The sequence below is a fragment of the Salvia hispanica genome, chromosome 6 (assembly GCF_029641045.1).
Source record: "Salvia hispanica isolate PSC_SH4W2 chromosome 6, Shi_PSC_v1, whole genome shotgun sequence".
Lineage (NCBI taxonomy): Eukaryota > Viridiplantae > Streptophyta > Magnoliopsida > Lamiales > Lamiaceae > Salvia > Salvia hispanica.
Genome location: NC_142697.1, coordinates 37,064,214 through 37,086,603, shown reverse-complemented (window position 1 = coordinate 37,086,603; position 22,390 = coordinate 37,064,214). Strand labels below are relative to the sequence as shown.

Sequence of the window (22,390 nt, the reverse complement as noted above, 5' to 3'; positions counted from 1 at the left end):
ACAAATATAACCAGTAAACATGGCAGCCATGACACACAACAAGAAAACATCATTAATTTTTACAGTAGAAAATAAATATGGGAAACAAACAAGCTCAAGGATATGAAGTGTGCATCAAAGTAGTTAGGGTTGTCCAGGCCAACACACCACCAACCACTGCAATCTTCTTGTCTAATCCAATCAATTTGAATATAAACAGCCTTTAAATTGCTACCAAATTTCCCACATTATTTAACTGGAAATCTGATTGGAAACACTGTACTACCTCCATTCATGAAAAACGGTCTTATTTTTACATTTTGGTTGTTCAACAAAATTAATCTCTATCTATTTTTGATAAATTTTGAATTTTGTCTTATTTTCCACTAATAATACATCTATTAATCTTTCTATCTATCGCTTTCTTACATCATTAAATTTGTATTAAAGCTCATATAGTTAACTGAGTACATCTTTTGCGACTCAAGTTTAATCTCTAACTATCTAAATATAATTTGCATAAAAGACAAAGGTAAAACATGGAGTAATTTATTTTCCACATAATTGTAACAGTATAAAACATTTATAAGGGAATAAGCAATATGACAATCATTCAAGGACAAATAGTACGTATAGTTACACCAAAAAATAAAAACAATTGAAATTAGCAAATGTAGTAGTCCTAGTAGAGTAGAGAGGTAGTAGGGTTGCACGTGAAATCCCTGCGGTGAAACAGTAGTTTTTATTCAAAAAACAGAGATGTGAAAGAACCAGTTGGGAAGAAACCTAAGTGATAAGAAAGAAGAAAGAAAAATAGTGCAAAGTTACGAATTAGACCCCATCCATATATGATTGCTGCAATGAAACCTTGTGAAACCACATATGTGGATGCCCACTTTCCAACTACCTCTTTTAATTGTGTTTCTCTATTCTAAGTTTCTCTTTTCGGGATTTCCAATTTTTGCTATGCGACTCATGTCTTATCTATCGGTCACAATCCATATACTGCTTTTCTATATTCGTAGATATCCAATTCTTTTTTCTCAATTGTCATCTAAGCATCAGTATTATTGTGAACACTAATTAAGCACCAGAATGTATTTATCTTTACAGAAACATGAATGGAACTAAATGCACTACAAAAATTAAACAAGATTAAATTTTGCTTTTATTGAGATTCAAACTTAGGTGGTGGCGTGGTGCAAGCATATAATATAGGGAGCATCACCGATTATGATTGAAAATTATTACTACTATTAGTTTTATTTTAATTAGAAATGAGTTTATGCACAAGGTTCAGTAGTATTTAAGGGAACACCCTTTAAAAGTGGAATTGATCTTAGTGCTTACTTCATCAGCCAGCGAATAGAAGTTCTGTTTTTCCATTTTTATCCGTCCGCCAATATTAGATCTCACATTCCACTCACATTATCATTTATGACCTAAAAATATACAAGTGAGATATCTATTGCACTAACTTTCTTCCTCCCTCACTTTTCTTAACATGTTTTAAAACTCGTGTTGAAAAGAAATGAGATTTTTATTCGTGGACGTAGAGTATTTCTTAAGTACTCTTACATTATAAGAGTGGTATTGTTATTATAAATTTCACCAAATGTGGTGATTTATAATGCAATTAAACCAAAAAGGAAATACACTACATTGTTTTGCTATGTGGTGATGGAGAGAAGGAAATAGAGGCAAATGTGAAAGAAACAAAAATAAGACTGGCGATGCAGTTAGGTATAGTAAGTAGTGGAAGTTGCAGAATTAGACTAGACAATCAAGTCGGCAAAAAGGAGTGGTAAAAAGACACCATGGTTTTTTTTTACTGACTCAATCCAAACAAGGAGATTCACCCAATACCAAATATGGATACTAAATGGAAGCTAAATTGTCCTCTAATGTTTTAACAGTCAATCATCAGTGCCCACATCTTATGCACATATACAGATTGAATATACTAAAAGTGGCAAGTAAAGGTAGGTTTTTTCACAGTTTCCCATGATATAAACAAGTCAGTCTAGCAGATTGTTACTCCTAGATGGCAATTGAACCCCTATATATTTGCAGGTGCTGTTTGCGCTATACATAACATTGTCAATTATTTTAAATTTGTGTAAAAGCAGAAAAATGAGAGCCCCCCTTCTGTTATCATAATTCTGAATTCCAAAGCTGATGTCAATAGTACTCCTAGTTTCTTGACTCTCCCTGTCACTCGTAGGGGCATTCTTGGAAATTCACATGCAACGTTATTGTTTCATCAGGTAGAGATAGTAATGGTTTTTAGTATAAGTTGGTAGTTCTATTATTTTGGTTTTTATTAGTGTGAAGAAGTGAGGTGACAACCCCTTCGTTTTGCCCATAAGATAAAATAAATATTATCATGATTACGGCCAACACTAGCAAATTTTTGCTAGATAAAAACCCAATTTTCATTTTCCATGCAAAAACTTGCAAGCAAAGGTAAAATCCAGTTGATCATTTCCAAGAACTTATAACACAGTATTAAATCAGGAGCAGTTGTCAAATCTATACTCGAGTAAGCATTGCATCAGAGAACTGAAACCACATAAATTTTGAGAAACAACCTTATCTTAACATGAGACAACTCACTAGTATCTTAATCCAAGCCTAGAATCCAAATACTATAGTTTGGTTTTTGATATAAAAAAAACCACTGAATGAAATTATGGACTTGTCTGTGATGGCGCAAATGTTGATGTTGGCTATTTTAGGTGACCAGACACTGAGAAGAGGAACTAACTCTATTTACTTCCCACCTCTGGGTTGTAACTAAAGCCATCTACCTGATTTCTGATCAGCCAAACTAAAGCCACACCTTTGAATGAGAGAGAGAGAGCAGACTTGCACATTTATCTTAACAAGAATGGCTATTGCCTACTGGGATGGCCGTGGGCTGATGCTCTATCAAGTTTGGATAATGTAGTCAACAAATAATTTCATTAAGAACACAATTGCAGATCATAGAATGGCACTGCACATTCATAGGAATCGGCATAGCACCCTACCTTAAATTGTCTACATACATCACTTTCGAATGTTTAAGCTGACAATTAAGCGAATTAGCTAAGGAGATCAAAACTTGGCTATAGATTTCTATAGCGAACTTGCTATTTTTACATCAGAGAACCTAGAACCGACGGTCTGTAATTGCCACAGTCGCGGCTAAGACAAGGTGATGAGGTGCAAAAGGAACAATACTTAACTCCTAATTAAGAAAACCTCACTAAAGAGAGATGGAAAATCATGATGCAGTCTAAACTTAGCATGAAGGTTTTGGCTTCTTCAATTTTCACAACACATACCAAGAAATGGACAGTATCAAGCCTCTATGCTTCACACTTCTAAATTGCAGATTGGTATTAAAAAGCCCAAATTGATCAGCATTTTAGTGTATCAGTGAAGCTATCAAAATACCTTATTGAACCATGAGTATATTACACATGAAATGTGAAAATTAATCTTGATTCAAGAATTTTACATCATGTTATCAAACAGAGTAGTACTCCTTTGCAAAGAATGAAACAAGAAGTGAAAACAGACATCAATAACACAACAAAATTTTGAATCTTGCATTAGAATATAACCATATACACATCCAAAGTCAGCAACAATATACAGAAATGACTAAATTAGACAATTATACTCACAAAAGCTACAATGGCTGATCCCCCGCCATTTGGAGGCGTTTCTCAATCAATTGAACATTGAATTCGCCGTCGCTAACTTTCAACATCTCCGGCAACGACATTGAAACACCGTGCTCCATCAAAAGCCGATGCCGCGGTATAATCTTCCTCTCCAAACTGAACGAGAAATATTGTGGAAACCTCTTAATTTCCTCCAAATCTCCATTCATCTCCTTCAGAAAGTAGTCCAATTTGGGCGCGTAATTCCTCTCCACGCTGAACGTCAACAGCCCCGGCGATCGGAGCACCATATTCCTCACCTCGGCATACTCAATCCCCAATCTAGTCAGAAATTCAATCTTCGGCATCAGTGTGCGCTCCACACTCGAAACCAGAAGCACTGTGGTTTGCGACGTCAATTTGTTCGCCCCTGCGAAGCCTAATTCGGATAGAAACTCGAATGCCGGCTTCAATTGAGCTTCCAGATCGGAGACTAGGATCCTAGGGCATCGCGTGATCGACTTCCTAATCTCGGGGAAGGGGATTTCGACGGTGTGAAGCAAAAAATCGAAGATTGGGTAAATGTCGGCGTAGGGATCGGCGGTGAGGAGCTTCGGGTGCATGTCGAGGATGCGGCCAACGGCGGCGATGTCGAGCCCCATGGAGGAGAGGCATTGGGTGATGGAATGGAGAGCGGAGAGAGGGGTGGAGCGGAGTGTAGGGTTTAGGTCTAATGCCTTTTTGTGGTTTACGTTTAAGGATTGGAGGTAGAGTATCTTCCGACGGAAATTGAGACCAGAATCGGTAGAGGTAGAGCCGTTGCAGAGGCAGCCGGCGACGGCGGTTTGAGCGAGCTGCAATTTAGGCGGGGATGGAATTTGCAGGTGGAGGATCATTATCCTTTTTTCTTTTTTCTTTTTTCTTTTTTGTTTGGGATAATTTTCATTTGAGTAAAATCCACAAATTTCCAAGAAATTTCAGCCCATTTAACCACACTAATAATGGGCTTTACCGACAATTTCCGAATGGACGTTTTGTAATGGGCTTTCATATAAATCATAAAGGCCTAAATTGGATTCATTTCTCAGTTTTTGGTGTCCAAAAATATGTTGTGCTTGTTACCGCTTTATCCTATCTTTCTTAATTGAGGTATTTTTGTTGTTACGGAGTTCTCAAATATTACATTCCCCCCTGAAAGTTTGACACAGTTCACTATTTCGTTTCATCTCTGAAAGTTTGACACACTTCACTTAAAATGTAATATACCACATATTTCATTAACTCATTCCAATTAACATTTTATCATAAAAGTAATACTTTAAAAGTATACATCCCACCAACTTTTTGAACTCACTTTCCATTACATTTTTTAAAATTTGTGCCGGGTCAAAGTATGTCAATGTTTGGGGGACGAAGATAGTATGTATTAAATGGATGACGAATAAAATAACAGAGAATAAAGTAGAGAAAGGATTATTTTTTTCTAAAAATAAAATTGACTCAATTAACTTGAAACTACTCAAAATAGAAAAATCATTAACCTGAAACGGAGTCCTGTTCTTGTGTTGCTTTAGAACTAAGTCTCCACCAATACGCATAACACTTTATCTCTTTATCATATAGCAACAAAGCAATTCTTCATATACTATGGCCAATATTCTAAAAATGACCAAAAACATTAAGTCTTTCAATCAAAAAATTACATCATAGTAGTATTAATTAGGCATGTTAGGCCTTGTTGCACATAATTGGTATGTAAGCTTTTTCCGGGGGAATAAAAAAGAGTAAATCGAATCGTAAGGCGATTACTTTTTTCATCACTTTAGGTATTACGCGACTCCACGTAGACACTACGGTAGCAAGATTAAATTTTTTGGAAAAAGAATACCTAAATCTTCCTCTCTAAGATATCTACCCAAATTCTTGAGCTCCATCCTTTTTTTTGACACATTTATAGTTAACTTGGAGTATTATTATTTGATTAAATACATTGCATCTTGTATAACTTTTACTACTCCATTACTCCCTCCGTCCCCTATTAGGAGTCACTCTTTAACCGGACACAGGTTTTAAGAAATGTAAAAAAAAATTGATAGAAAAAGTTAGTGGAATGTGGGACCGATTTTTTTATATTGGTTTTATAATAAAATGTGAGTGAGTTGAGTTAGTGGAATGTGGTACCTACTTATTATATATAGTAAAAATAAAGTGTGACTCTTAATTGGGGATGGACCGAAATGGAAAAGTATGATTCTTAATGGGGGACGGAGGGAGTATCACAGATAAATCTTTTGGACGTCGAGAAAACATAGGGTGCAAATTTGTGAGTTTTGAAATTCTGACAAAATGATGTTTTTTATGGTTATAAATTAAATGCTACTGTAAATATGAGTTGCAGTAATGGTCCAAAATCAAAATACGGTTTGAGAAAAGAAAGACAAAGCAAAGGTGTCAAAGACACTTTAAAGCATTGGAAATCCGCATTTGTTTGTTGACTCGAGAACGGAAAATCAGTTAAGAGCCAGAGAATGGGGTTTAATTTTACAATAAAACTACACAATCAAATTTTGTACAATCAAAAATTGATTTATTTAAAAAAATATATAATTTATTTATGCATTTAATTAAAAAGTATAGACATACATATAGTATAGGGAACGTTCATAATATTATGGTATTTGTGTATAATTTTTTAAATTTTTTTAATCATAAAATATAATTAATGCATATTTTAATTCAAATTTAAAAAATAATAGAGAAATAATTCAAATATAAAAATAAAAAATTGAAAATAAGGCCAAAAACTAATAAAGTGTTTTTAATTTGTTAACCAACTATATTTAGTATTTTAATATTTAATTAACACATCAAAAGTACTAATATCATCTTGTTTTGGTTGTACAAAATTTGATTGTTTATCATTACTCTTAATTTTAACTCTTCAATTTCAAATTTAAATGGTTAATAATAGTAAAAAAAATAAACATATGCTTCTTATTTTTTAATCCGAGAAATGTGGACTTTAAATCGAGTTTTGACATATAGTTACTTGCATCGAAACTCATAAAACAAGAAAGATTAGTACTCTTTCATACTCACTCCTTTTTTTAGTGAGTTTCTATTTTGTTCAAAACCCATACTTGCCTCTTTGCACATTTTTTATTTTTTAGTTTCTTTGCACATTTTGTTTTCAATATTTTGCATTATGTTGTGTCTTCTTTTTATAAATGGTTTATATTTCGTATTTTATGTTAATTAAAAATCAATTTTAATAAGTGCAATAAGAAATAAAAAGTGCATAAAAAAGAGATAAATGAGCCCGGTAATAATAGTAGGGAAGAGATAGCTGTGGATAAGGTTGTGGATGTTAATGAATTTATAAGACATGTGGATATAGGATATATATGGGGTGAGGTTATGAGTATTAGTATTTCTTAACAAAGAAATGATTAAATGGATATGCATTAGTAATAATACTAAGTTATTAAGAGAAAATTTGCATATGATTAGTGATTAAAGGAGCATTTGAGATTCAAACTTCAATTTTGTTTAATTTAATTTTTGCCTCGAGGGGGAGGAAGCATTCTTCAATTCGAATTTTTAGTTTCTTACCTTCTTAGCATTTTTAATTACTTCAGAATTACTACTAATCAGAGTCTATTACACTCATTTAGGTTTTATAATTATTTTAATATATATTTTAAGTTTACTAGTAGTTAACAAAGATTATGGGTTGAGACTTGAGGTTTCCATAAATTTGGAGTTTTATTTAAATAAATGCAGGACTCGTTTAAAAAAAATAGGATATGAGAATATATGTAAAATAAGATAAGAAATACGGGCTTTATGTCAAAATATACAAAGATATGATTTTTTTTTTTTTTGATAGAACAGAAATTATCTAAATTTGTATAGTATATTAAATAACATGGTTTAACTTGACAAATTGGTGGTTACATAAACATGATTAAAGTTATAATTTTAGTAAAATTGGATAGAGCCCTTATCTTATATTGAACTTTGAGTTATGCTTGACTATAATATCAAACAATTAAAAATATCAATATATAATTATCTATCTTTGGCATTACTAACTTATCAAACACCCCAAGTATCTATTGCCATCGTGTTATATTGGTATTCATTGTTAGAAAGTATTACGATATTGATTAGATAAATTAATTCCACGCTCTTCCTTAACGCCTAACGGCAAGCATGTCTCTTGAGAACGCAAAAGGTTGAAGTTGCCCAAAAAGAATAGGCTTCTTAATTTACATGTAGAAATAAGATTTCCATTTTTAAAATATAAAGTTGAATGTTACTTCTACTTACTTGTAAAATAGAACTTGAAAACTGATACAGGAATTTGAAGGCATGAGAATTCAATTAATTTATTAGAATATAATATGTCTTGGTCATGTATTAGTACCATTTTTTCTACCAAATTGTTTTATACCTCAATTAAAAGTTATCTAACCAAATTGAAACCCAAATATAAAGTCTGATGAGTTTAATTAATGCTCTCGCTTCAAAAAAGCGTGCCTGTATACTGAATTTGTGTTGGGAATGGGCAGATATTGTAAGGGAGAATAAAAGTACGTTATTAAATCAAAAAAATGTCCTTCAATTGCAATCAGTAAAAAAACACTTGGCGCGCTTGATTTGATTATAACAACTTTCAAGGAACAAAACCCAGAAATTTCATTTCATTTCACTACTATAAAAATTGAGCTTACAAAACAAACCCAATTTCAAATTCCAGCCAACCAAGCCGAATCAGGAGTAACAAAAAAAAGGCCTCCAAACAGTACTACTTAATAAGCGGGCGGTACACCCTTATACCACCTCACCCATTTTCTTTTCCTTTTAAACACACGGAAAAAGATAAAGTACTAAAAAACACCCATCATAAATTGGGCGTTTCTAAAAGAGGACCATATAAAACTAGTCCTATCCCAATTTCACCCCTAAAACAAACAATAGTCACACTACTACTAATAAAAGTGACCATACTATAATTTTTTTATAATAAAAAACACCACACTTTGTAATTGTGTCTTCAAAATTGAGCTCCAGAGTACGTCTGGCCGAACGACCAGCTCGCCGGCGCCGCGTTGTTGGAGACCAGAGTGCGCCCATCGCTCGTCGTCACCTTGAAGGACAGGCTCTGCCCGTTGAGGTTCGAGTTGCTCTGCCAGTTCTGGCCCCAATTTCTCGACATTTGCTGCCACCCGGATTTCGACCCCTTGATAGAGACGGAGACGACGTCGCCGGCGCCGCCGACGTTGGTGATGAGCACGAGGTTGAAGAAGGAGTGGCCGTTGATGGTGAACCTTATCCCGCCCTTCCTGTTGCAGGCCACTCTGCAAATGTGTAGATTTGAAAATTAGGTTTTTTTGAAAATCGAAATTGGGGGGAAATTGGGGATTTACCTCCGGTAAGAAACGGGGACGATTCCAGCCTTGTATTGAGCGATGTGCTGGAAGATTGGCTGAGAGAGGTCGAAGTGGTGGAGGGGAGGGTTGCACCAGCCGCCGGCGTTGTTGGGGAGGGCGTTGTTGGGCGGGCAGAAATTGGTGGCGGTGACCGTGATAGATCCGGGGAGGCACCCCTTCCCGCCGGCGCAGCGGATCTCGTAGCAGGAGCCGCAGCTGAGGCCGTTGTTGAACATGGCGGTGCTCAGCGCCGCGGTGTTGGTGCCGTATCCCTGGCTGTAGAGGTTCCCGTAGCCGCACGCGCCACCTGTTTGACGAAATGTCGGAGTCAGAAAACAGTTTTATTTATTCTCTGCATGCAAAAAAATGGTGTTGAATAACTTTTTAGGGGGGTTTACCCATTGTGCCGGAGGCGTCGCTGCCGCCGTAGAATGTTGCATGTGCGGAAGTCCAACCGCCTTGGACGGACGACGCCGTTCCGAGAAAACCGAGGAAGAGGAGTGCAAGAGCAGCTGCCATTGTTTCCCTGCAGGTGAAGACACATTTACATGTTAATAGCCTTATTTTGTGGCGAATTTATGAATCTGGACTTGTACAGTTACCTTTGAGGTGAGATCTGGAAAGAGAGCAGTTGGAAGAGAGAGAGATTTTGAGATGGAATGAGAAGCGAATCAAGGAGGTGGCGACATTAAATAGAGAGAGCGTCTACAGTCTACACTGACTAGTCTCACAACTAACTGCAACTTTTAAGGCTGTTGGGGTGGGGACCATCAACTGTTTCACCACAATATAGTATTTATATTTTTCGAATAATAACACAAAACATAATCATTTTAATAACAGAATTTCATTGTGCCTCGTGATTCTTTCAAAAATTCTCATTTTCAAATTTTGATGATAAAACTTCAACATCACAGATTCACAATTCAATACCACATCACCATTTTGCCGCAAACACCTACCTTTATGCCTTTTCTTATCTCCATATCCCACTTTATTATCTCATTTTAATGTGTGACCACCAATTTTCCTCTTTATGGATTTGAAATACGATGTTGTCACAGGAATTTAATTTATTCTTCATTTTTTCACAACAAAATCCTGCTGCTTTTATTGTCCAACCACATTTTTATCTCTCTTATTTAATTCTACAACCCCAAATACTATAGGCTTCAAATTTTCGCCGCTACTTTTTGCCTACATTTTCATCTCGTATTTGTACCAAATAATATGGTTTAATTTGAAGGTGTCAATTTTTCTTACATAGGTTTTGAAAATTGACACATTGTTTGATTGTATTTCAATACAGTGGGCTGTGGGCTAGGAGAGTAAGCTTGCGAAAATTAGTTTTAGATAACCGAATTCGAACTTTAAAAAAATGTGGGTTATGGAATAAATCTGAAATAAATTACTCCTCATCCGTGATAAAATGTCTTGATTTTCCATTTTAGTACTACCTATGTAATTAAAAGCTTAATTTACTTTTTACAGTTTGCGTAAATAGAACTCACACTCTACTGGATCGTTTTACTTGTATGAAATTAAAATTGAAATTTACTACAATTCATTAACTTTTTTCTTGCTCACTTTTCTTTACCATTCTCAAAACTTGCACAGAATTAAAACGGGACATTATGCTAAAATCCTATCATCATCTACAAATTAAGATCACTTGTAGTATAAGTTAGCCTAATTATTGAAGTTATATAGTACTATGTTGATTAGTCAAAATCATTATATATGAAGATTTTCATTATTTGATTTGTCATGGCTGTCATGATCATATCAAATGGTTTACGAGATTTGAACATGCCATCCATATCTGCATGGAAAATGATGTGTGATTACCGAAGTAGTTAGCGATGAAGTTCTATATTTTTATATATACAATATTGAGAAACGATTTGCTAATTGAGGACTTTCTGTTGTAAGGTGAATTAAAGTTTTATTTATTCTGTAATTCATGAGGTACCATTTTATTTTAATAACTAAACATGACTATAACTAGAACAATTACAATGAGATGCTTGAATATATGAGACAACTATGAAATTAACAAGAAAACAATATTCTTTAAAAATTACTAATAATACAGATAATTTACTTGGAATGAAACATCATTATGCTCACAAATTAATAGGGTAATTATGTCAAAGTAATTAAAAAAATGAGAATGTGAAGAATACTAGCAGTAATAGTATAAAGATTAAAATTAATTTTATGATGTTGAGAGCTTCAACAAATTCGGCTGCACATGCAGTATTTGGCGACTAGTTCAGAATACAAAATCATTTTGGTAATCTAATTTCTTTTTAAAACAATTAATATTTCGAACTTTATCGTTTTCTTGGGCTGCTCACACCTTGTCATAATTTGTGATTATGGTAATAAAATGTAATAAAAATCAAAATTTGAATAAAAACAGGAGGGAAAGTTACAGTTTTGGCTTTCTTCGGTGCATAATCTTTTGTCACTTTCATTTGGGACCATTTGAATTTTCAATCAATTGCGTTTTCATCCTTTATTTTTAAGGAATTACTTCAGTTTATTTATAACTTTATTCTTTTGGAAGAAATGCTAACACTTTTAGAAAAGGGAAAGATAACAAAATCTTAGTTTTCTAATTTACTTTCTTCGAATGATTTTAATAATTCAAAATATGGACTACATTCTAAACAGTTAGAAAATTATATTTTGCGCATACACATATACAGGTTTGTGTTAAAATAACAACACTTCTTAAAGTAACATTATACCACCATTCCTAGCCAATCATTTGTACGCATGGACGAATAATCAGCTGCCATGTGGCAATCATAAAAAATGGTAAAGGGTAAATTTTCGCGGGCGGCAATATCCAATTCTAGCATATTGGATATTGCAGTCTAGCATGGTGTCACAGTGTCATTTTAAGAGGTGTTGTCATTTTAACGCACCCCCACGTACACATATATAAATCAAGATGTTCAAATGTGAAACTATATTTTAAAGAGGGAATTTTTTTTTCTAGTCCGCGAACTTCGCTAAGGTATCAATTTTGTTCCATAACATTTGAAAATATATCTTTCGAGGTCCATTAACTTGATGTTTGAGCAACTTATTCACTACATCGTTAAGCCCGTTTATTCTCTCTTTTTTATTTAAAAATTTAATTTATTTCTCCTAATTATTTTTGCTCCTTTATTAAAAGAGAGAAGAAAATTGGGGATGAAGAGGGAAAGAAAGGGCCAAATATAATTAAGAGAGATAAATTTAATATCTTAATAAAGAAGAGATAGTAAATAGGCTGAAATGTTCTTCACGGGCTTGAGGGTATCTTTGTCCAAAAAAGATTTGAAACAAAGAAAAAATAGTTTAAATAATATTACATCAAAATTAGTGGTCCTTAAAAAATATTTTGAAATGTTAACCAAAATTGATATTTTGACAAAATTGACCAAAAAAATATTCTCCATACACATTCGAACATAGAGATCAACGGTGCGAAAATTTCGTTTAACATATTTAATGTCATTACTTTTCGAGTACAATGATTTTTATTGTGAATATAATGGTTATACACTTTTAATGCAATGATTTTATTATTTATGGTTATTAACTTGTTATGATAAAATTGAATTTTCACTTTAACTATATATATATGTACTATTACTACAATTTTGGACAGATTTTTTTGTTAGCTAATAAGTTTAATTGTATAATAACTCAATTGGATACTCATGTCTAACAACGATTTCATATTGGAAAATAGTGTTTGTCTTCTTTCAAGTGTCATATTCGAAGATCAACAAGTAATATCCCTTTACATTTTATAAAAATACTATTAAATCCATCACACTTAACTTTATTTTAAGCTTTTCTTGTGTGAGGCAGCATTTGGTCATTTGACAAGAAAAGAATATCTTTTACAATTTCTAACGGTCAATAACCAACTTATATTTTTTGTTTAACAGAGATATTCTAATACTAGTAGAATAACTTTTCTTATGAGAATAAATCCTGACCGTTGATCTCGAATATAATCACCTGCTCAATACCAGAGGATGAGCTTTTGTGCTGTCTCTCTCAACGCCCTTTCCACATCTAATTCCATCTACCATTATTACTTTATATTTTTTCTGCAATAAAATTATGATTTACTACTAAACTCCAAAACACATAATTTGCAATGTTGACCTGCAGAAGCAGAAAATATATTGTAACAGCAAGATCTTTAAAGCAGATTGTGCGGTTATGGTTATGGGCTTTAAGCTTGATTATTTAATTAACTGACTTGACCATAATGTAAAGAAGTGTTAATATTGAAGTAGAATTCAATTTAATTATTATGTTGAAGATGGTGTAAAACATCACATTTTCTTTGGTTATATGGTTGTTGAAAATCCGAATCACATCATATATATAATGGGGAGACTTTTACAAAATTTAAAATGTCAATGCTTTTATTATTATTTTACATTCATAGTCAATAATTCATTGATGTAAATAAAGTTTTCTAACGATTTAATAAAAGCTAGCTATTGTAATAAAGTTTAAAATGTGTAATAGATTCTATAAAAACATAGTAGTATATGTCTTAATCTATTGCCAAGGTAAATAAAATCTTTCTGAGAAATACAGTATATATATGAATGAAAGCAAAATGGTAAATACTTACCAACAACAAGTTGACTAACTGCATCGGTCTCCACTAGACAGAGTTTATCGATCAGCTTTAATTTAATGCGATTTAATTAGAAATTTTAAATCATAAATTCCAACTATAAATTACGAACATTTAAAGTTTGGGTATATAATGGAGTTTGTAATTGTACATATTTGATTACCAAGATATATACGAAACAAAATTCTGTTGTCTGACATAATAGTACGTACATATTCGAACTTTTTTTAACATTTTAGTATTAAAAATAGATTTATAAGCATTGATTGATTTAAAATAAATCGCATATTAATCATTGTGTAAAACTTTCAAAAAAAAAATTAAAAATTAAACTTAAATATTTGTAAATTTAAGATTTTTTTTACTAAATATTGTATAATTAATTCGAATCAAGCTCAAAATCATGTTAGGATTTAACATAATTTTTTATATCAGTTCTTTCTTATTGATACATATAATACAATAAATAGCAAAAGTAATTTTTAATTAAATTCAATTTAATTTAAAATTTTAAGAATACTATATACATGTACAATTTATATACATTTATCTTTTCTCAATGCTAATTGCATTACTTTTCATTTTACATAGCATTATTTAGATTAGTACTCCATTAATTTCGTTTTACATGAGATATAGCAATAAATAAGTACTACTTGCAATTTTTCATTGACCATTGTATTAGTTGAATTAGAATTAATTTTTTATTATAAGAGATATAATAATAAATACTACGTGCATTATTTATTATTTTCCGTCTACAATATAATATTGCATTTGTTGGATTAGAATTATCATTATGCATGGATTGACTTTGGAGTACATAATTATAGACTTTCAAGTAGATAATAAAATGGGCAGAGAACATAATGATGAGAAGTTAAGCAATAATTCCATTCGGGAGATATTGGAACAAAAATTATTTCGAAGATTATAATTTACCAACAACTCATCATGTAAATAATTAATTTTATTTTTGAATAAAGAAAAGGCGCAGTTGTTTACATGAATATAGTAATTAAATCATAATTATTTGTGTGAGAGTTCAAGCACACATTTGAAAACTAATTAAACGAGCCATATATATACTATATCAAATAAATAATTAATGTTTTGTACGAGAGAAAAGAGAGGGCTATCGTCAATTATTTAATTTCATTTAAAAGTATCCCGCAAAATATGATGAAATGAAAACGTACAAGTTCATCCACGTAATAATCATAAAGAAATATGCAAATAATTGCACATGAAGTTTGCTTGAACTGGATTATTTAAAAGATTCGTCAGATTTCTTTATAAAAGTTAGGTTGTGTATACAATTTATTAAGAGATCAATAAGTGGCTCTACCATGATAAATCATAGGATTGCGTAACTATATCTCAATAATATTAAAGTCATAATTCCCTCCAACAACAATTCAAGTAAAAGTTAGGACAAAATGTAAATTTCACTAGTCTTCTTGATATTTTTTTCCTTTTTATTTTAGCCACGTAACATAAATGTGTACTCCATAAATCATAGAATTATACGAAAAATTAATCGTTTTTGCATTCAATTTTTAAAAACACTAGTCTTACATTAATTATTTTAGGTGAAGGGGCCTTTCCCATTGGCCCTCATCGCCCCACCATTGCGGTGAAGGGGCCGTCGATCGCCCCCCTCCCCCAACGAGCCGATGTATCGGCCTATGCTGATGACGAGGGCCCTTTGATCGGCCCCTCTATTGTGGAGAAAGGGCCGATAATCGGCCCTCTCAATTTAATAATTTTTTTTTGTATTTTGCTATGGAGGAGTAAAGAAAGAGTTAACGGAATAAGAAATGCTTGGAGGAAGAAGAAGAGCGGCTGTGAGTGAGGAAGAAGAAAAATATAACCCTAATTTGTATTTAAACTTCTTTTATTAATTCTAATTGGGCTTATTAGTGGCCAATAAATTTATTAAATAAATAATAGGATCAATTTTTTAGTATTCATAAATAAATAAGTTGTCACATATTTAGATATTCATCTAATTATATAATAACTTGTCACATATTTGAGATCAATTAAAATTTATTTCATGTATTATATTATTTTTGCATTTAAATTTATTTAATTTGATAACATATTAAAAATAGAAGTGCAAAAAAATAAAAACAAAATAGTGATGAGGTGGAAATGAAATGGAATGGGAAGGCCCTTCCATTGCAGGGAGATAGGTCATTTAGTCAAATGCTGATGTGGAATGGGAGGGCCCTTCCATTGCGAATGCTCTAAGAGTATTCACAATGGTTGAGCCGATCTCTAGGCCTTGAGTTCGGCTCTTATCTGCCAACCATTGTGGAAGAAGGGCCTAAGAACGGCCATTTCTTCTCTCTCCCTTTTGGCCGATATATCGGCCTTGGTCTATGAGTGATGGCCGACGATAGGCCTCCCATTGTGGAAGAAGGGCCGATCATCGGCCCTTACACATATCTTCTTTTTTTTTTTTCATTTCATAATTTCTACACTATAAAAACTCCATAATATTTTTCTTTAAATTTGCATCTCATTGTATTTTTTTTTCCATATTGTAATACAACGAAGATTTGCGTATTAATATTTTTGCGTTAAAATTTATTTAATTTGATAACATTAAATATGGAAGTGCAAAAAAGATTAAAACAAAATAATGATGCTGTGGAAATGAAATGAAAGTGGGATATACCTTTTGGAAGGACCCTTCTATTGCAGGGAGATAAACCCTTGAGTAAAATGCTAACGTGGAATACATATAAAACAAGATTTTAAATATTCATCAAAATTAATATTGAGTGGTGTATTTTGTTTCGAAATGTTTAGTAGTGTACATTATTTTGTGAAGATTTACTAAACAACACACGCAAAACTCTTAAGTAGTTTTGTTTTTTTTTTCCCAGAAAGAAAAACTTCAAGTGATCTCTAGTTATGCAATGGAAATAAAAGAGAATGAATAAAATTTAGCCCATACGCATCTTAATTTCTTTATACTAGTACTATATTTTAGAGATGGATCATGTTTAAATTTTTCTTAAAGTTGGAATGTTGACATTACGAAACATATCAATTTTTGACTTAGACATTATGAAATATGGAGTACTTATTAATTTTTTATTTAATATTAATTTTTTTTTCAATATTAATTCATTGATTTATAAATATTATTTTTTGACTCAATATCATTAATTGATACTACTCCTATATTTTGTGATGTGGGTTGACATTAATATATCCTTGCACTTATATGTATTTAGTTGTTAAAATTATTATTTTGAAAAAGTTCTCTTTCGAATATTTTTTTTGTTAGGTACATCAATATAGAATTTCAATAAAACAATAGATTAGTTTAAAAAATCCGTTAAATAAGGATGGTGTACATAGCAGCGTAAAATCATTAATGAAGTGCAGCGAAATGCGCTTTTACATGACATTTGTCCATTGTCGCGATACACGTGTGGCCGCAGACACGACTTAAGCTGATGGCTGCGCCGCGATCAGTGGGAGTTTTGTCTGATTATATGAGCCGTTCAATTTCTTTATATTTTAACAATATTTTATAATTACTCCTTTTATTTTCGATTAAATACATAATCGTAAATTTGTTCTCCACTAATATCAAGAATGTGCGAGATTTACTCAAAAAAGTTTAGTTGGCGCATGATAAATCGAACACTTAAATAAATTGCGTACATTAAAAAAATAAAATGAGAATTGAGAAGTTAGTTACTCATTATAAAATAATTTCTTTAGGGTCGTGAATTCAATTTTAAACAACGCACTATGATATAAATAGTACTGTATTGGTGTTTTAATTGAGTTCTTAGTAGTTGTGTTAAGTACGAGTATTTTTTAAGAATGTATGCTGAATTCTATAAATTATACTGTGTCCAATTGTGATTCATCCGATCCGAATACAACCAAATGCAGTATCTGGTAATTGATTCTTTAGCAATTTTAAATACAAATCGAATTATTATCAAAATTAGGAATTGAAAATATCATAATTCATCTTACTTAATTCAGAGTATCTTAACATGATACATCCCTCCCTGCGTAATCCAATCATTTTACATACCTGAAAAAGATCAGGACCACACAATAAAAAGACATACACAATTCATTCTTAAAGATTGTATCGCCAACCCCAGGCGCCCCCCACCCCCGGCCCGACATCAGTGAGGGGAGTTAAATCACGGTACTCAGCAGCCCACTAGAGGGGAGAGTTCAACCCATTGTCCCACCGGAGACCCACCTCCACAAAGGCCTCACACTTGTGCCCGAGAGATGGCAGTCTCCTCACGGTGGTAGTGGGATTTGAACACCCGCTCATTGTTACAAATCTCCACCTCTGGAGCCAACTGAGCTAGCCCGTGCGGACAAGACATACACAATTCATGAATCAAACTTGATGGAAAATAGCAACGTGACTTTTATTTATATCTATATATATTCTAGTTAAAACGATCTAAAATATTTTTTTAATTAACTAATATTATGTACGTAGTTAAAATGCCATTAAATATAGTAACATATATACTTAATAACTTAAAAACGAAAACATACAATTATATTATTATATTCACTTTTGATTCCAATTTATTGTTTTTCGACATAACTAACGCTATAAACTGTAGTAAAGGAAAAGCAAAATTATTACGTGTGCATATGGTGTATGTGCATTGCTAGGGAATATTTTGTTTCCTTCCACAAATTAGAAAAGATAAAAGGCAATGTTCAATGTATCATGGTTGTATGCCACAATATAATTATTACTCCAAATATGTGTCACGTCGGATCGATACTACTATTACACCTTCGGAAGAAGTTGGAAAGCAAAATTCATGTCACAAAAATAAATCATGTATAAACTAGACTATATTTTAACCCTTTCTCATGTGTAGTCTATTTTAAATTTTTAAAAATTAAAGTTATTTACACATTAACAAAAATCGAGCGACACGTACGATGGGAATGAGATTATTAATAAAGTAAGTGATGGAAACATAAATAAATTTAAAAGTTCGAGACCGAGGTGTCAAACCCAGATAAAACTAGAATAAATAAATAAATAAATAATTGTATTATTATTGTAATATTTATATTTAGACATTGTTCTTTGTTAAGAACAACTTCCGAGTCTGACATAATTTTTAAATGTACTCCTATTAATAGTGCCCAAAATTTTGATTTATCTTCCTTTTGTATGCTTACATCAAAATTCATTGAAAACGTGTGAGTATTATAGTGTTATGAATTTTATTGTTGAAATTTTAAATTCGAAAAGTTTGAATCCAGTCGACCATGGTATTAGAGTAGAGCTATCTTTGGTCAATAACAATTTCAAAACCCAATTCAACGACATTAGTGGACCGGTAGTCGGTCAGTTGACCCACTTCAATCCGTCTCCTATTGTCAACCAAACTTCTAATTAAAAAATTAATTTCAGATGCCAAACTAAGAAATAAACAGTTTTGATGTTAGCGACTCGACTAAACGGTAGAATGATAATGTTTAAGAGCAGAGATTTTAGACTTGTGCAAAACCCAAACTCGTGCAAAAAAATAGAATCAATCGGGAGTTTTATTGTATATTCTAAAATATTGATAGAAAACAGATGATTTGAAAAGTAATATCTCACACCATAAATTAATAAAAGAAAACAGAGATAAAGAATTGCTAACCAGCTTTTGGAATTGGACCGACAAAGATCAAAGTAATTAAGTTGCAGAAATTTTCTTTGTCTGCCATAATAGTCTGAACAATCGTTTTCTGGTAGTAATCATAATAACTACCTGATTTCTTATGTCTAAAGAGTTAAACAGATGATTAATCATTTGCAAAAATGAAAAACTATCGTAATATTCTCACGTAAAAATCTTGTGCACGCTTTTGCTTCACTTTTTACTTAATTATATTTAAAATAATAGGAGTAATAATTTTATAATCGGCGGACTAATCAAATTGTACTACTACTAATCAAAGTTGCATTTAGCAATTGTGTGAAGCATTAAATTAAAGCGCACGCGCATCAAAGAAAGCGCAGTGTGTCTGCAATGATGAGTCACCAAATTGCAGAATCACAACAGCACAAAAGAGCTTAAAACAATAGATATTGTAGCTGCCAAAACATACTCTATTAGTACTAAATTAATACTAACAACGTTATGTTTTTAAATGTTATACTAGTAATAAATTATTACTATTACAAGTATATAACACGGAGCAGTAAACATAAATAATGAATATTTTTTGGTAAAAATAACGAAAAACAATGAAGACAAGGAACGACTCTGCGGAAGAAGAGATGGAGGCACAAAACATCTGCAACACGTACTGATGCTATTCCGTTCCCCCTGGAACGGAACAACATTTCATCGTTATTGATGCTCTTAAACTATAAGAATTTATGAGCTAATATCAAATAATAAGAATTAATGAGGTGTCTTTTAAATTAGCTTTGGAAAGCTACTATTCCGTGTATTTAAAGATATTATTATTATTATTATTGAGTCTGGTATAAGATTGTATTTGACATTACATTATACTATGATATTACATGGAAATGTTAGTAATTTATGTGTAATAATCAAATGAGCATAGAAAATGTGTATACATGAATATAGATCATGATTCATGATCATTTGTAAGTTGAGTCATGTTGTTTGATTCTTGCATGCAATTGGCATGTATTAATCAAACTGTTGAACTCACTATTATTGTGATCCACGTGTATTCTGATTTTCGATACAATTGCTTTATAGAAGAAAACTATGAAATCTTTCTATAGAACTTACGCATCTCTAATGTGACTTTTCTGTTTTTAACACGTTCTTCTTCGTGAAGAAATAGAAATAGATAAAAGGTGAAGTAGATAAATGACCACATAAGTGCTAGTCGAATAGACTTGAATTAATTTAATTATAGCTTAATTATAATTGTCGAATAGACTTGAATTAATTTAATTATAGCTTAATTATAATTGACTAATCCACATTAATCTAATTCCAATCCATTCACTTACATAAACATAAACATGTTTATACTCTGTTTAAGACACTTTTTATATGGTTAGGATTTCAAGTTCCTTTATAAATGGTCGACGTTGACTACCCTTGTTCACTAGTTTTCTACTAGTGGTCACTCTACTTTGGCACACTAAACACAATGACAATTTTCATTTATGAAAAATGTAGGAAGACTTAAAAACAAAAATAAGAAAAAGTGAATATGGACATGAGCTAATTATATATTTGAACATCAACATTTAGCGAAAATGACTTTGTCTCAAAGTAAAACTATCTTATAAACATATCGTGAGGTTACTATTGTTCATCTAAAAATGAGCGAGTTGTCAAACTGCCTACACGTAAATATTCTTATAGAGATTCTACTAAATATCAATATGAATATTAGTATGCCATATTGCAACACCTTTTATGTTTATGACTTTTATATGATATATGGAATTAATTCTCTCCTAGGCTGGAAAAGATTGATTCTCATCACTACGGCATAAGAATGTAGAATTCATTACGTATGCAAAGGATAAGGATAATGAACTGCATTAAAAGGTACGTATATATTCATATTTATATAATGAATAAAAGCTTTTTATTCCCTTTGACCTAAATTGACATAATTAAGTCTTTATAGGACCAATACTCAGATTTTTTAGACAGCTTACATGAATAGATGCTGACCCAGAAAGAATTTGAATATCTAAGCAGGAATTTCAATATGTGGTTTGGTTTCGATTAGAAAAGACTAAATAAAAAATGCAAAATTTATAAATATCGATATGTTATTAAATGAATTTGTTGGGTAGTGATATTGGTCCATGATGCTATATTTAAATTTTAAAGTATGGTATACTATTTTTACCTGCACCAAAAATTTAGCACTGTTGAATTTAGCGTACATCTGATTTCAAATTCGGGAAAAATGTTAAATTCAAACAGTAGCAACTCAATTTATAATATGCTTCTTCTTAAAGGAATAGATTGCGAGTTTGATCCACATAAGATGTACATGTGTAAATCTCAAAAATATATTTCACACACAAAAATTTAAACAAAAATTATGGCGTGGAATCAATTGATTGGAAACAAAAAACATCCTCCACACACCGCAAAGAAAATGAAATGGAATCTAGTACTCGTATTATTTGTCGGTAGTGGTTAATTTGGGCTTCGGCCCATTTGGGACATATTTTGTTGGTCTTAAGACTTGACTGGGCTTTGTAAAATATAGTACTACTACTACCTATTGAAAGGCTTCTTGTTTATTTAGGCCATTACTTATTTAAATACTACTGGAGTACTACTACCACCCAATATGGTTTTCCATTTTAATACGAGTATTTTATGTTCCATACCTAAAAATCACATATATTTATTGGATTTAAGGATAACACGTGTAATCATAGTTTCATCGGAACATCATTATACGGGTAAATTAATTTGATATACGATATGTGATATTTTTAAATTGACAGCTCATATAAATTTGGTTTAAATTTATTTTTAAGAGTTGATAATTTTTATTATAAGTGACATGACACTAGAATCAAAACACCGACAATACTATATCAACGCATTGAAAACTCCCAAGTACAATTCTTCTATTTCATTCCGCTGCCACTTCTATATTCATACTTCTTGTTA

The 22,390-nt window shown here is 31.9% G+C and overlaps 2 protein-coding genes across 2 annotated transcripts; both read right to left on the bottom strand.

The window, feature by feature from the left end:
• Window positions 1-574: 574 nt before the first annotated feature.
• Window positions 575-4,585, bottom strand: LOC125204622 (transcription termination factor MTEF1, chloroplastic-like). Its single transcript, XM_048103330.2, has 2 exons — window positions 3,654-4,585; window positions 575-701 (listed from the first exon to the last, which is right to left on the bottom strand). The coding sequence occupies exon 1, from the start codon at window positions 4,526-4,528 to the stop codon at window positions 3,659-3,661; it is 870 nt and encodes a 289-aa protein (XP_047959287.1). The 5' UTR covers window positions 4,529-4,585; the 3' UTR covers window positions 575-701; window positions 3,654-3,658.
• A 3,730-nt stretch (window positions 4,586-8,315) lies between these two features.
• LOC125207166 (expansin-A15-like) lies at window positions 8,316-9,815 on the bottom strand. Its single transcript, XM_048106391.2, has 4 exons — window positions 9,670-9,815; window positions 9,466-9,593; window positions 9,065-9,374; window positions 8,316-8,995 (listed from the first exon to the last, which is right to left on the bottom strand). Exons 2-4 carry the CDS (start codon window positions 9,584-9,586, stop codon window positions 8,692-8,694), a joined length of 735 nt encoding a protein of 244 aa, XP_047962348.1. The 5' UTR covers window positions 9,587-9,593; window positions 9,670-9,815; the 3' UTR covers window positions 8,316-8,691.
• Between the last annotated feature and the right edge of the window lie 12,575 nt (window positions 9,816-22,390).